The 14,332-nt window shown below is 40.3% G+C and overlaps 1 protein-coding gene across 4 annotated transcripts in view; it reads left to right on the top strand.

Annotated features, from left to right (window-relative positions):
- Nucleotides 1–14,332, top strand: part of pacsin3 (protein kinase C and casein kinase substrate in neurons 3) — a 33,892-nt gene that overhangs the window by 2,425 nt on the left and 17,135 nt on the right. The window contains exons 2-5 of one of the 4 annotated variants that reach the window (XM_058629417.1): nucleotides 2,817–2,882; nucleotides 12,281–12,381; nucleotides 13,163–13,319; nucleotides 13,750–13,985. In XM_058629417.1, coding sequence (XP_058485400.1) covers nucleotides 12,328–12,381; nucleotides 13,163–13,319; nucleotides 13,750–13,985 — 447 coding nt within the window. In that variant the 5' untranslated portion in view covers nucleotides 2,817–2,882; nucleotides 12,281–12,327. Of the gene's footprint in view, nucleotides 1–2,674; nucleotides 2,883–12,280; nucleotides 12,382–13,162; nucleotides 13,320–13,749; nucleotides 13,986–14,332 lie in introns of those variants that run through there. The other 3 variants (XM_058629416.1, XM_058629418.1, XM_058629415.1) reach the window with 3 other exon arrangements.

Below are 14,332 nucleotides of genomic sequence, written 5' to 3'. Positions count from 1 at the left end.
TGCAGCAGTGATGGAGATCTGGTGTCGTGAAATTAACCACAGGATGAGCAGATCTGTACAGTAGAACAGATGAGATTGATTTAAGAATGCAAATGACTTTTTCTGACTTCCTTTTAAAAAGAATGAACAACATATGTGCAGTCAAATCCAAAAGGGCCATGATGTCAAAGAGATTAGCGTCAAAGAGATTGGCGTCAATGGTGTGGCACAACAGTTACTCGTCTTTTAGGTACAAGCTCCTTGTTTTGTTGTGGCTCACAGAATTAACTTGTTCTTTGCCACGTTTACTCTTATTCATGTTGTTTGTGTTGTCCCTGCTTACATCAGTGTTATGGTGACACAAAAGCACTAGCATTGTTCTTAATGGCAAATATATTGCTGTAAAGACTGCAGTTCTGTCATGAAACAGTTCTCATGGATGGATATCGGCAGATATTGGCTTTGAATATCGGCAAACACTCCAAGATCTGCTGATATGACCAATAATGAGAATAGTAGGCTGAAAAGCTGCTACCTCCTTCACATCTATAATAGCGCCCCCTACAGCTATTATTATTTTTGATGCTTATTTATTTTGCACAATATAGATATTTTATATCCACACCTGCTGCGACATATACACTATGTATGAAAATATTATGTTAATTTCACCACTGAAAAGACTAAATGACCTCTGCAGTTGGGCAAAAGAAAAACGTATATATCGATGATCGGCCCAAGCACTCCTGATATATCAGATATCATCAAAAAGTCTAATATCGTGCATCCCTAATTTGAATACAAACACGTTTGTGCTTTGAAACTGTGTTTTTTTCTCTGACATTTCTTTAATGAATTTTGACAGCTCCACATGTAGAAAAACATTTTGTTTGTCACCAGTGACTTTTCAATCGACACAACTTCCATCAGAAGACACAAAGTCCTAACAGTTGGCATTCTGTTGGTTAATAGAAATCCTTGTGGGGGAGTTTATAACGAGTCTCCTTACAAAGCAACAGTATTGTGGTAGGATCCACTGTGGAGGCGGGGCAGGAGGACAGAAACCTCCTCCCTCCCATTTGCTTGTAGGCTTCAGATCCTGAAAGGCAAATGGAATTTCATGGAAACATGAAATATGTCAGTGCAGAATGTTAACTCCCTCTCAGCCTGTCAGTAACGCTGTGGTTGGTCAGCTTCACTGTTGTGCTTTTCTGAATATTAACACCTGAAGAATGAAAAGTCTTTAAACAAGGGTTCTATGTACATTTTGTCCATGTCTGTTTTCCAGAAATATCTTTGATTATTTGGAAAAGTTGTTGTCATAGTAACATAGCGTCCCGAAAAGTACCAAGTAGACTTGACAGTATAGACATTTGTATAGTACTAAATACCCTTTACATGAAGATAAATGGATGCAACATGACTCATCTGTTTGCAAACCTGCAGTCAGAAACATTTGAATATAACACATATTTAATAAGTTCTGAGTTTTCTGGGAAGCGTTTTTGAAAAACTAACAAAGGCTTCATGCAGATTAATCGAAACTGAACAGCAGTGGAAGCAGCTTCTGGTTTCATTTTAGTGTAACAGGTTGTGCCAAGCCAGTTTGGGCATGCATGCTGCGTGTATACTGTAGTTTTCTGTGCAGAGCTGGGGCAGCTGGGAGCTGGATGCGGTCGTGGCCCAACATAGCCTCACTGATGTGGTTCTGGTTGAGCTGGGGAAACAGCTGTGTGTGTGGGAACAAGGCTGAGTTGTCCTTTTTTTCTGACTCCAGTTGGATCTGTGTGTCTCCACAGTTTGCTTGTTTTTGTTGTTGTTCTAAGACTCATCACAGGGTTTGTTTGTCATTTATTTAGTCACCCTTTAGAGTGGCTGTCAGACGTTGCAGGAGTGAGGTCACCACATGAGCAGTCATGTGACATGTTCACTTCTTTTCGTCAGATTAACATGATGTGTATACAAGCCTGAAAATAATGTAGCCCAGCCAAAAATAAAAGGTTCCTGTATTTGAACCCTGTTGAGTGCACTCACCATGACCCTGGTATCAAGGGAAATGTTATATTTAAAAAGTTTAGAATGAGTAATTTTCAGACAAACTTCTAGCTGCTCCCTGTCTTATATTATGTAATGATGGAAAACTGTTTATAAGATCAGATATCTTCCATAAGCATTACAATAATGTCAAGACAAGGAAAAAAAACAGATGTAAGACTGAGACTGAGTCTTCATTACACTTGATTGACTTCACTGTTGCATGTTTGAGTTAATGTTCAGGTTATTGAGTTATGAAGCCTTTAAAAATGGACCTTACCTTATCCGACTTTAAAACGAATGCCATTAACACATTTAAATGATGGTTGGGCTCTCGTAAACACTGATTGAGGCTATGCAAGGTGGTAAAACTGTTATCAAACTGTTTGTGTTTGAACATGATCTATAATATGATTTGTAGTAACCTGGCTGGTTATAAAATCACTAGTGTTGTCCGTTTAAAACCTGACACTCTGGTCTCAACTCGATGTAAAAGCAGGTAAATTTAGAGGTGTGAGTTGACTGCTCTGACCTCACTGATGGTCTGTGGCTTTTTCATTAGCCGTCCACAGCACGCTCCATGTGTGGCATTTCACCTCTTCTCCCAGAATGTGCCACCCTCATGCAGCATGGAGACGTATAACTGGCAACTGGCCCGGCCGGGTCGCAACACTGTCGGGCTGCTGAGGGATCTAACCACTTGCTGCGGCTGCACCTCTGTCTAACAAATCTCTCTGTGTTTTTCCTTTTGCTGCTGCATCTGCTGCTGAGGAATCTTCCTCTCACCGCCTGTCCCTTCTCAGGCCCACAGAGATAAAAGCCATCTTCTGCTTGGACATCTGTCCGTCTCTGTTTTTGTCTTTGTTAAGGTAAGTTTGGCTGTCTCACCGCTCTACCACAGTGCCTGCATTGTTTTTTTGTCCTGTGCAACGTCCTCGTCACCACACCACAGTTTATCCAGCTGCATTTGCATGTTTCCTGTATGTTACACACAGTTTACACAGTAAACCGATAGTTTGAATTAAACCAACATAATCTAATGTGTAAATCACTGAGCTTTGGTACTATTATCTCTAGCTATCTTTGTTAACTCTCTCCTCTTTGTGCTACACCGAATTAAGCTGATCAGTTTCGGGCTGCAACGATTATTCGATTACTATTTTAATAATCAATTAATCCATTTGAGTGTTTTTGCAATAATTAAAACAAGATTTTTCAGCTTCTTAAATGTGAGTATTTTCTGGTTTCTTTGCTCCATATAACAAAAACTGAATCATTTTTGTTTGTGGACAAAACAAGACCTTTGAGAACATCATCATTTCCAGGGTTGTTAAACACTGATCATTTTACGGACCAAAAAAGTGCTCGATTAACAGAGAAAATAAACGACAAATTAATCGATTATGAAAATAATTGATAGTTGCAGCCCTATAGCAGTTGTTAGACATCAGATGTCTTGACAGACGATGTTCGTAGTCTGTATTTACAGTGAACAATGAAAAATGTCTTCTCTGAGAAGCTTGAAACAACAAATGATTTCATGTTTTACCTCAAAACCTTCCTATGGATGCTGATAACTAATCACTTTCATGAGCTAGAGATAAATGCTAAGTGCTCTAAATGTTTCTTGCATTTAAAATTTAATTTATCAGTTATTTTTGTTTAAGATATGTTATTCCACTGCAGTGCAGAATATAGATCACCTTGGAGAGACAGATTGTTACTCGATACAGTGTTGGTGAGTTAACTGTTGTGTAGTCGTGTTGCTGTGTGCTGCAGCACCTAGAACAGGTTTCATTTTTGTCTAAAGCGTGTTGCCTTGACACTGTTGGGTGTGTGTGTGTGTGTTGATTGGGGACTTTTTTCCTCTTTTGTATTGTTGCTGTCATATGTGTGTGTTTGCTAACCTGGTTCTTGTGACAACATGTGTGGGAGCACATCGAGGGAAATCACATCCTGTTGGCAGTTAAGTGAAGCTTTATCCACAGCCGAAAGCGCTCACTGTGGTGGGATGTGGTTGTAACATGGTTGGAAACAATACCACTAAATTTCCTAAATATTTCCTCTATTAGGACGACAACGACTCCTAAAGTTAACCCAGGATATGGTTATTTTGCACACGTAGTTATTGTGAGGTTCGTGTAATTTCACGGCTGCTCTGATACACAGCCAGCTGTTGGCAGGATATCTGCAGCTGGAGCAGATATCTATTATATCTAATTATATATATATATATGTGTATATATATATATAATATAATATATTATATTATATTATATTATATAGATAGATAGATCTGAAAGTGCTTCTGTTTATAGATGCTGGAAGGCTGCACTCCCCAGTGCATACCCCTACAAACTGAAACTCTCTCTTGGAATGCAGATGGAGCATATACATGCATAGTTTGCCATATGCTTGATATGTTGGAGCTCATAGACCCGGGGTCTGGCTGCAGCGAAACTGTATGTGTACATTAATCAGATTAATGACATTTTCCAGTGAAGCTTATGAGGTCTGGACTTGCCTCTCTATCCGTCGCTACCTCCTCATCCCTCCCTCAGCTGACCTGTCCCCTCCTCCTCCTCCTCCTCCCCGCCCTCACTGCCCTGACCCACTTCTCTATGAACCAACAACCAGAATCTCCCTCTGTCTCACCATCTCCCACCTGTTCTCAATTCCTGCATTACATGCTGATAAATCTCTGTTGTCTGTGTGTGTCTGAGTGACAGAATTTCATGGCTGTTATCTTCGCTGCATTTTTGAACCAATATGTATGTTTGTGTGTCAACACTGAACGTTAGACTGAAGGTTGAGTCAACACTAAAGGTTTGACTTGACGTTGTGTCATTGGAGCTTCTGGACTGATTATTGCGAATTGTCCTCCATTTTCTTGCAGAATTCATATTCATCATGCCATCATGTTTTGACTGAATGTCCTGTGCTCTTATTGCTCACACATGCCCAAAACATCAGAGAGCAACCTCCACACTCTGCAGTAGGGATGGTTGTGTTATAGGACTTACTGACTCCTCTCCAAATATATTGTTATTGGTTGTGGTCCAAAGGACTTAGTCCCAGAGGTTTTGTGGCTAGTCTTGGTGCTGTTTGCTATATTGTTATTCTATATACTTTTGGTGCGGTTATGGGTTTTGTTTCTGGCAACACGACAATGCAGCTTAAGTTTGTTCAAGAACTCAAGAAACCACAGAATATTTCTGCAGCAAGGTTTGCGTTTCATCTGAAGTTGCTTCTGGAACTTTTTTCAAATCCTGACCGATTTCCTCGCAGGTTCTTTTGCTTTCCCCATGACTCACTGTCTTATTTGATGTGGACTTTCAAGAACTAAGAAATGTAGTAGCTATTTGCACAGAGACAATAACCAGAGGCACTATCAAACAATTCACAAGTGTCAAAACTTACCCTGAATTTGTGTGTCACATTTATGGGGATGTAAACCTTTGAACACGGCCATTTGGATCATTTCAGTCATCATTCTGATTTTAAATGTGTACACAAGCTATATAGCTTTATTTGATAGAAAGAGAGAAAAGTTTTCTTCATCAGCAGATTTTCCAAATATAACCAGTGTCTCTGAAATTCTGCCGGAGGTATATAAACATGTGAATTGTGAAAGTGTGTTCAGCTGGCGTCCATGTGAGTGGCTGCATCTGTTTTTACCTTTTGAGCTGCAGGAACCACTTCTGTGTGCCCTTTTAAACTTCTGTTGATGTTTTGTACAAATGACATCCGAAGCTTCTTGTGTGTCGTCGTGTTGCAACTGAGTTTCTTCACCTCAGACGCTCTGCTTCATATTACTTTCCCACACAGAACAATCCTCAGCTCGCCCCATGTGCACTGTTATGCTTCTCTTTGCTCATTATCTCTCATATCATTTGTAGTATTTCATTTCTACTCTCCTTGCTAACAAGACCTACTGATCTTTGACAGTCCTCTGGGTGTTTTTTGGGCAGGCGATGAACTTGTAGATTTTCTTTTTCAAAGATAACTTTCACTTTCAATATCTGGAAGTTATTCAACCGTTTAGGAATTTACGGTAATCAGAAGCTGACATCACAAACATGTGGTGACACGCTCGTAAATCTTGTCTGACTGGAGTGTCGTTCCATAATGACAAGTATATGGGCGCAACGCTCTATTTCTCTGCTTTCCGGTATCCATCCGTTCTACCACAGGAGGGTCGTGGGGGGGTGCTGTGCCAATCTCAGCTGACTGACGACAGGATGGTAATGGAATTAAATGAAAATTGACATTAGCACTAGTAAGGCAAAGAGAGGAATGTGGTGGGAGACATTTTGGAAAAATTCTTCCTAATTTTCTTAGGAATGGAAAAGCCCCATCAGAGTGTAGTTGTAGTTTAAAAACCTTTATCTGTTGCAAGACGCCTTGTTTTTCTTGTCTTAAGAAAGGTGTAGCTGTGTATATATATTTATATTTATATGTTTATTTGTTTATTTCAGTCATGTCAGTTAGATCACTCAACACATCATCTTAGTGTAGTTCACACAATACACATAACCGAAAGGGAAAGCGGGAGAAGCAAACGCTTATCTAGTCCCGCCCCCATTACCCACAGAATACATATATTCATCGTACAATACATCATTTCCTCATACAATTTTTTATTTTTTTATTTTTCTTATGACATTTTGACAAAAACATGTTTCAGCATCAGGTAGCACTCAGAGATGCAGTCTAGCTCTAGACAGTCAATCAGACTCCATGTATGTCTGTACATGTGTCCATAATATTCCGTCGTGAGTGACAGTCTCGACTTGTTGCCTGGCATGTTCAACATCCCAAAAGTCACAAAATGATCCAATCAATAGAGGTCAATTCATCAGGTTAACTATTAACTTGGATGGTGTGAGAGCCCGTTTGGTTTTCTTTCTCAGTTTCCGATATTGCATGAACATACCACATCCCAAGGTGAGCATTCCGGTTGTCATGAATGTGAATATGTACACATCCTCGACATCCTCTACATCCAGTGCGGCAAGGCACACGACTCTCCACTTATCCAATCCGTCCTGAATGTAGCCAGCCATGAAGGTCCCATCTGGGCAACTAGGTTCAGCAGAACCTGCACTTCTTGTTGAGAACACTCTGTCGATCGCATTCAGTGACCAGCTCAGCAGGTCACTGAATCCAAGATGGATCCAGTTCCATCTTGGATCAATTGATTCTCCGTCGTGGCTCGATTCACAGCTGAATACTTCTCATGTGTTGACATTTGTGCTTATCAATGTCAGCTGCTGTTTGGGAACATTCGCTTCTTGTTTTTGTTGGGTTACATTTGCTTCCACTGCCGTCTCCACACGGTGTCTACAGATTTCTGTCTCTGACCTTTATCATACTTTCCTCCTGGGTCATTCTGTATTGTATCTGTAATAGTCATATCTACATACTTCTTTTTAAATACACTCCGTTTTGCTGATTTTTTCATCTCCTCATCCAGATTATATGACTCTAGCCTTGTGCTTGTGACTGATCACATCAGAGTAAACTTAGAGGACTAAACCCAAGCTCATCACCAATGATGAGGCCAGTGTAAAAGTCTAATTTTCAGTGGTTTTACCTGCAACTCACTCATATTTAAATATATAAAAACATGAACCTTAGAAATGAAACACTTACAGATGTATAATGGTGGCCAATAACTGATCGACAAACTCAAGTAAACCACATATCTTTAAGAATATTTTATTATACTTGAGGCAAGCTGTCCATATGTCTCTTGGCTTCTTCTCTGTTTGTTTTAACATGCAGCTCATTCAGAACACAGACACGTTCCAGGAGGTATTCGCTCGACATAAAGAACATATGGTCTGTAATGACACTGACCTTTTCAGTTTTGAGTTACCTCTAACATTTACATACTCTGCATGGGCTGAACAGTTGAAGCAAATGTTCGACAAAATCATGTTCCCATCACACGAGCTGCCATTCTTTAATATATCTTTTCTAGTTTTTGACAATCAGGCCCCAGTAGCAATGGCACTGTGACACGGTTGTGTCTGAATGCGTGTGTCCATGAGAGGGGCTCTCCTCTATTAGAGAATGACCTTTTATATATATGAGGTTTCAATAACGTTTTGTGGATCCCTGTTGACTGTTACTGCAGACGCTGCACCTCCAGCTGGTTCACTGTAGCGTCAGTACAAGTAGTTAAGCAGCCAAACCAACTCGCTTTCCATGAGCCACACCCACAGAACACACACGCACATGTACATACTCAGCTGATATAGCAGCAGTAATTAACATGGTGAAGCCAGTTTTCTCATACTCGCTCATGTTCCAGCATGCCGGTGGCAGATGCTTGTGCTGTTGCATACTTAACACTTATCTGTCACTCACACACACACACATACACACACTGGTCATCCCTTTTTTGCCTGTGCTGTCCCCGTGTCTGTACTGTGTGTGTGTGTGTGGGGGGGGGGCATGTCTTAGAGTTGTGCTGTTGTGTAGTCGAGTGTCGGCGTTTGTCTAAACTTGAACATCATTCCTCAGACACCTGTAGAACACACCCACCGGCACAGACACACCTACACACACATAATAAACCTGATCTGCGTTAGCAGGCACCACAAGTAAAGGCACTGTTTCTTCCTCCTCCTCCTCCTCCTCCTCCTCCTCCTCCTCCTCCTCCTCCTGTTGTAGCTGGTCTGTAATTGCAGCAGTTTATTTAGTCTCCACTCCCACATTGATCCCTGTAGAGTTCTCCAAGGCTATTGTTGTGCACTGCTTTTAATCCCAACACCAGTCTGTTCCCAGTGCATAGATCAGCCGCTGGTTATTTACAGTAAGAAGGAACATTGTGAAACACAGGGAGGAGGAAGAATAACCAGGAGCTTTAGTCCTGTCAAGTCAAGCCCTGCTTTGTTTTTGTTTTTTTACCTTCTAATTTAAATGTTAGATCTTATAATGAACTTGGAATGGAATAATGGAAGTAACATGAGAATCATATAACATAGAAATAAGATACAAAATCAGTAAAAGAAAAGAAGCTGTGAAATTGGCAAATGGATCTTCTCTGGTCAGTTGTTCCAGTCACAGCCTTTGGACTTTAGTCAAGATTGTGGAATGACATCTTCACTGCAGACCTCATGTTGCAACAAGGCACATGTGGTGTGAGAAGATCTACTATATTTGGGTCTATGTTTAGAACGGGCCTTAAAAGTTACCAATCAAATCATAGTAGGTCCCTGTTATTTGTGGGTTTGCTGCAAACAATCTGACTACATGTTGTTCTGTGGTGACTTTGTTTTCTCCCTCTTATTGTTTGTCAGTTACCTAGATCCACATAATTCATCATAGAAACTACATTTTAGATTTCAAAACACTCTGTTCAGTTAGGACATTATTGCATTGCTTTTGAAAATGTCCACATACTTCATTGAAACTTCAATATGTTTTACTCAATTAGGACATTATTCAGTGGAATATTCATACTTTCTGAAATATTCAACTTTTATTATTCAAATTTCTTCACTTCAGACACTGATTTTCTTACTGTTTCACACACTGAAGTGTAGAAACTTCATTTTGACTTCAAAACATTCACAAAAAGTGACGTAATTCAGCTCTTTCATGGCTCTTTTCAGCCTATACCAGAATTTTACACTGGTGTGTATCGCGTGGAAGGTTCTGAGTGATTAAATCACATGTAAGAGTGGAGACAGGGTTGTTGAAAACCTTCTCCTCTTCTCAACTTGTTCTCCAGTTCACAAATTTCACTCGTCATTTATGATTTTGTACCAGACTGTAGACAAATGTGTCTAGTTTGATACAAAGTACTGAGAACCGTGCAGCTTTTCCATAGATCACATTATAAACTGACCTCTCCTACTCTTTGGCAAAGACACTAATGTCCTTCCGTTTTCCCTTTCTAATATCGTCTCCTGTTTAGCCACCAGTCAATTAGCCGTTGTCTCTGGCCAGAACCAGTCTTATTACGAGATGACATCATATGCAGTTTTGCTGTATCTTGTCTTCCTCTTCAATTGTCTTGTTCAGACTGCAGTATTTAATTTTTGTGATTCCCATTATGTCCTAATGGATGTTTTCAAAATGTGGATTATTTCCTACTTTCAATCCCATTTTGCATGATTTTAAACTTATTTCTAAACATTCAGAAACTCAATTAGAATCTGGAATTGTTAATTTCAACTCCTCATTCATACCAATTCAATGCAGCGTGCCTGATTGGCTTCAGCTCGGACGGAAGGCAGCAATCCCGCTGCAATTTCTTCAGATATTGTCTGTGCTAGTTTTCATCTACAATGACGCAATCCTACACATGTATAGGAGGATGACGGATTTCATCAACTATCTGACATTAACCAATAGGAGCACAGCTGGCAGCAAGCTGTAAAAGATGAAGCCATATCGAAATGTAAACACGGTGAAGCGAAACAGGAATGATGGCATGTTTGCTGATGTTTATGCTGCTTCAGGCAAGTTTAGTTAGTGTGTTTGTACTGTTGTTAAAGCGCTGTGTTTCCGACGGTCGGTGAACGCAGCACCAGGGTGGGGTGCAGGCGCACTGAGAGTTTTGGGCCGAGTCTGTTATACTAGAGAGAAGGCTACATTGCCGACAGCAGCGTGTTATCCCTGAGATTGTTCAAAGACCATGCACACAGCAAGTGGTTACACTGGGCAATGAAATTCTTACTTTACGAGTTCCCTTCACACAACTGAACTAAAATATTGGAATAAACTTAAATAAATGTACAAAAGGGTAGAGTGTAGTCAGAGTCTAAGGTGCAATTGGTTGTACAATACTGTCACAGTGCAAATGATGCATTGTCTCAGGTATGTACAGATGCTGCATTAAGATGATATATGTTCAAGTCAAGTTATTAAGACAGATAATCTGTTCAATAGTCAGTCAGTGATTCAGTAGACCACATGGAAATCTGAATAAATGGGAAGGTTTTTAGACTTTTCCACATAAGGTAGAAAATACACACACTTGAAGAGGGGGTGTGGAGACAAAAAGAATAATTATAGTTAAAGCCACCACATATGTGACGCTGCTTGTATCCCTTAGTAGCGTTTTTTGATTTGAAAATGATTGTTCCTTCCTAATCTGCACCCTTCAATTCCCTCTCTTGCTTTGAAAGAGTCCACTTTTCTGTCATGACAACACCTGCTCCAAACACAGTGTGTTTACATTCTTGTTTCCTGGATGTCAGTTGTGGGTGCTTTCCTTTCCAGCGACATCCAACCTGTGGTACAATATGGCAGATCCTGTTGGACTGTGGACGGCACGTCTTCAGGTTATGTCCTGTCCCTCTTTCTGTCCTGATGGGAGACGGATATAAAAGAAATTCTGTTTGTGACTTGTTATCGGAGACGATTATTTCCAAATGTTTTGTGCCACTTCTCTCTGAATGAGATCTTGTGTGTGCTTGTTTGGGACTTCAGTAATGAAGCGGATTTGTTTGACAGGCTTCAGTGTTTGTCACGAGCACAGAGTCCAGTTGTGTGTAGAAGGAAAACTGGGCAGCGACGTGGAGAAACCTGGTCTGTGGGCAGAGGTGGTGGTGGAGATTTGGGAGATTTTGGCTGAAATGGAGCTTAAACTATAAACAGTCTCTGGAAATATGTGAGTCAGTGAAATTGTGAAGCAGATTTATTTTATTTTATTTTATTATTTATTTATTTAAAAAAAAAAAAAGGTAATTTCTATCGTGGCAACTCAAACTCATGAAAATTCTAAATAATGACTTTGTTTATGTAACTAGCAAAATGTGTTTACTAACTTTTTGTTAATTCTATTTCTTTTTTATCGTTATTTATAACTTGAATATTGTGAACGTGGCACTGTGGAAACAAACACTTTCAGTAACAATTGCAAACACATTTTCATGTCGATCTATATCTGTGTAACTGACAGATGAAAGCCACCAAGGTTTTCGAGAAATTAGCCTGAAATGGTCTCTTCTAAAATGAAGCATTTAGGAATGCAGTGATAAATCAACACATTGAGCATTAATCAATTACTAAATGAAGTGGCATTGATCAGTCAATTATCATGTGATAGTGTGAGTATGTTCTGGTTTTTTTATGATAGTAAACTGAATATCTTTGGCTTGTGGCTTCAAATTTCTTTGGATGGATTAACCTGGGTTAACACAAAATTCTATGATTATAACATGGCTCTTGTACCTGCTTGTGAAAAGGTGATGTGTGGACACTTTTACACTAAACTTAACGTCACAAATGTTTCCTGTCTCTCCAGTCTTTTCTGTAGCCGCCATCATTCCGTGCTGTAAAGCCGACCCCAACATGTCGTCCAATGGAGACCTCAGTGAACTGGGGAGCTCAGACAGCTTCTGGGAGGTACAGCAGAAACATGCACACACACACACACACACACACACACACACACACACACACACACGCAAACACTGACTTTAAACAGCTGATTGTTAACTCTCTTGAAACAAAACTTTTTTAATACCCAGATTCCATTTTCATAACTCAGAAAGAACTCTCGTTTCCCTCTCTGCACCAGAAAATCTGTCTTTCCTCAGTGTAAGTCTGCCTAGTGAGCAGGAACACTGAGAGGTAAACAGTGTGAGCACCTCTAGTAAAACTTACACTGCATTGCTTTAATTTATACACTGAACTGGAAATACTGACACACAATCCAGCAACACAAACCCAGTTACTTGAAGATCTATGTCCCATCCAAGGATTCGCTCAATTTGTTAAAACCACATCAGATAAATTACAGCAGTAAAACCCCCAATAAACAGACTGTGACAGAGACCAGCTCACTGAAGCACACTGTAGTCAAATGAGGATCCGTGATGATTTGCAGTGTTTAGATAGAGAGGCAGACACATAATGAGTCTCTGCTGACGGGCCTCACAACACTGTCTGGAAAATCTATGTACCTTTAACTCCTCTCACTTCCGTCTGTCCTGTCGCTCCTTTTTTGTTTGACCTCTTTTTCTTTCAGCTCCACGTTGTCACTAATCCTCCAATTGTTGGCAACATGTGGTTTAAAACAACTGAGTGTCTGACGTAACATTAGTGGAGGATGTTAATGCCTCGCTCCACTTCACTCTGCTCTATTGTTCACTCACACTCATTTTGTTTGTGTGTATTAACGCAGCCAGGGAATTACAAACGAACGGTGAAGCGGGTCGATGACGGCCATCGTCTGTGCAATGAGGTAGTCACCTGCTTCCAGGAGAGGGCAAAGATAGAAAAGAGCTACGCTCTGCAGCTGAGCGACTGGGCCAAGAGGTGGAGGGGCATCGTGGAGAAAGGTCAGTTTAAAAACAAACAAACAAACAAGAGATATGACCCCAAGAATCCTGTTTAACAGACAATCTTATGTGCACACACATTGATCTGTAAACAAAGCATTTTTTATTTGGCATCATACCTGGCGCTGCACTTTTTGTAGGTAGTTGTTCAGAAAGATCCGATCAATTGGATTACATGTGAGAAAATCAAATTGTTTTCATTGTTGATTTTTCATGAATAATGTCAGATAATTTTTTTCTTATTTTGTGGTTGTGCATGTATAATAAAAATAAAAATAATGAGTTCAGTTTTGCATTTATTATTTTATAAGTCAGCCCCAGTGTTTGCCAACATTGTTATTATACTACTCATGTAGTAATAAGTATTACTTAAGTTATTTGACCATGTCAGTCATTTAAATAGAAAGCCAATCAAACATGTTCTTCTTAGGTCCTCAGTATGGTACGCTGGAGAAGGCGTGGCATGCTTTCATGATGGCGGCCGATCGGCTCAGTGAGCTGCACTTGGAGCTGCGGCAGCGGCTGGCCGGCGAGGACAGCGAGAAGGTGCGCAACTGGCAGAAGGATGCCTTCCACAAGCAGATGATGGGAGGATTCAGAGAGACCAAAGATGCAGACGACGGCTTCCGGAAAGCACAGAAACCCTGGGTCCGCAAACTGAAAGAGGTGAGTGTAGCATACACCTGTCATGGTGGCTGCAGTGCACACACTCAGGAAGTGAAAATGATGCGTCCATAGTTATAAGCTTTGTGGCTATAACATCCCTAAAGGTTTTAAAAGCGTTCTGCCTCTTTTAAAATGTTCACATAATGTGTGCTAGACATAAGACTGACTTGATCTGTATGCTTAATATGCAAATGTGTAGCTTTTAAAGAACATTGTTGGGCCCAAATTCTATATTTCTGACCCAGGCCCCTCCCTGTCAATCATATCAGTGAATGGATCAGTCAAACCAGTATGAAGTTTTCTTTTCTCTGCTGGATAGCACTGCAAACTGAAAGCTACAGATTGTT

This window comes from Solea solea, chromosome 5, assembly GCF_958295425.1.
Source record: "Solea solea chromosome 5, fSolSol10.1, whole genome shotgun sequence".
NCBI classification, from domain to species: Eukaryota; Metazoa; Chordata; class Actinopteri; order Pleuronectiformes; family Soleidae; genus Solea; species Solea solea.
Note: the sequence above shows the minus strand (reverse complement) of the source record. Positions and strands in the feature narration are given on the sequence as shown.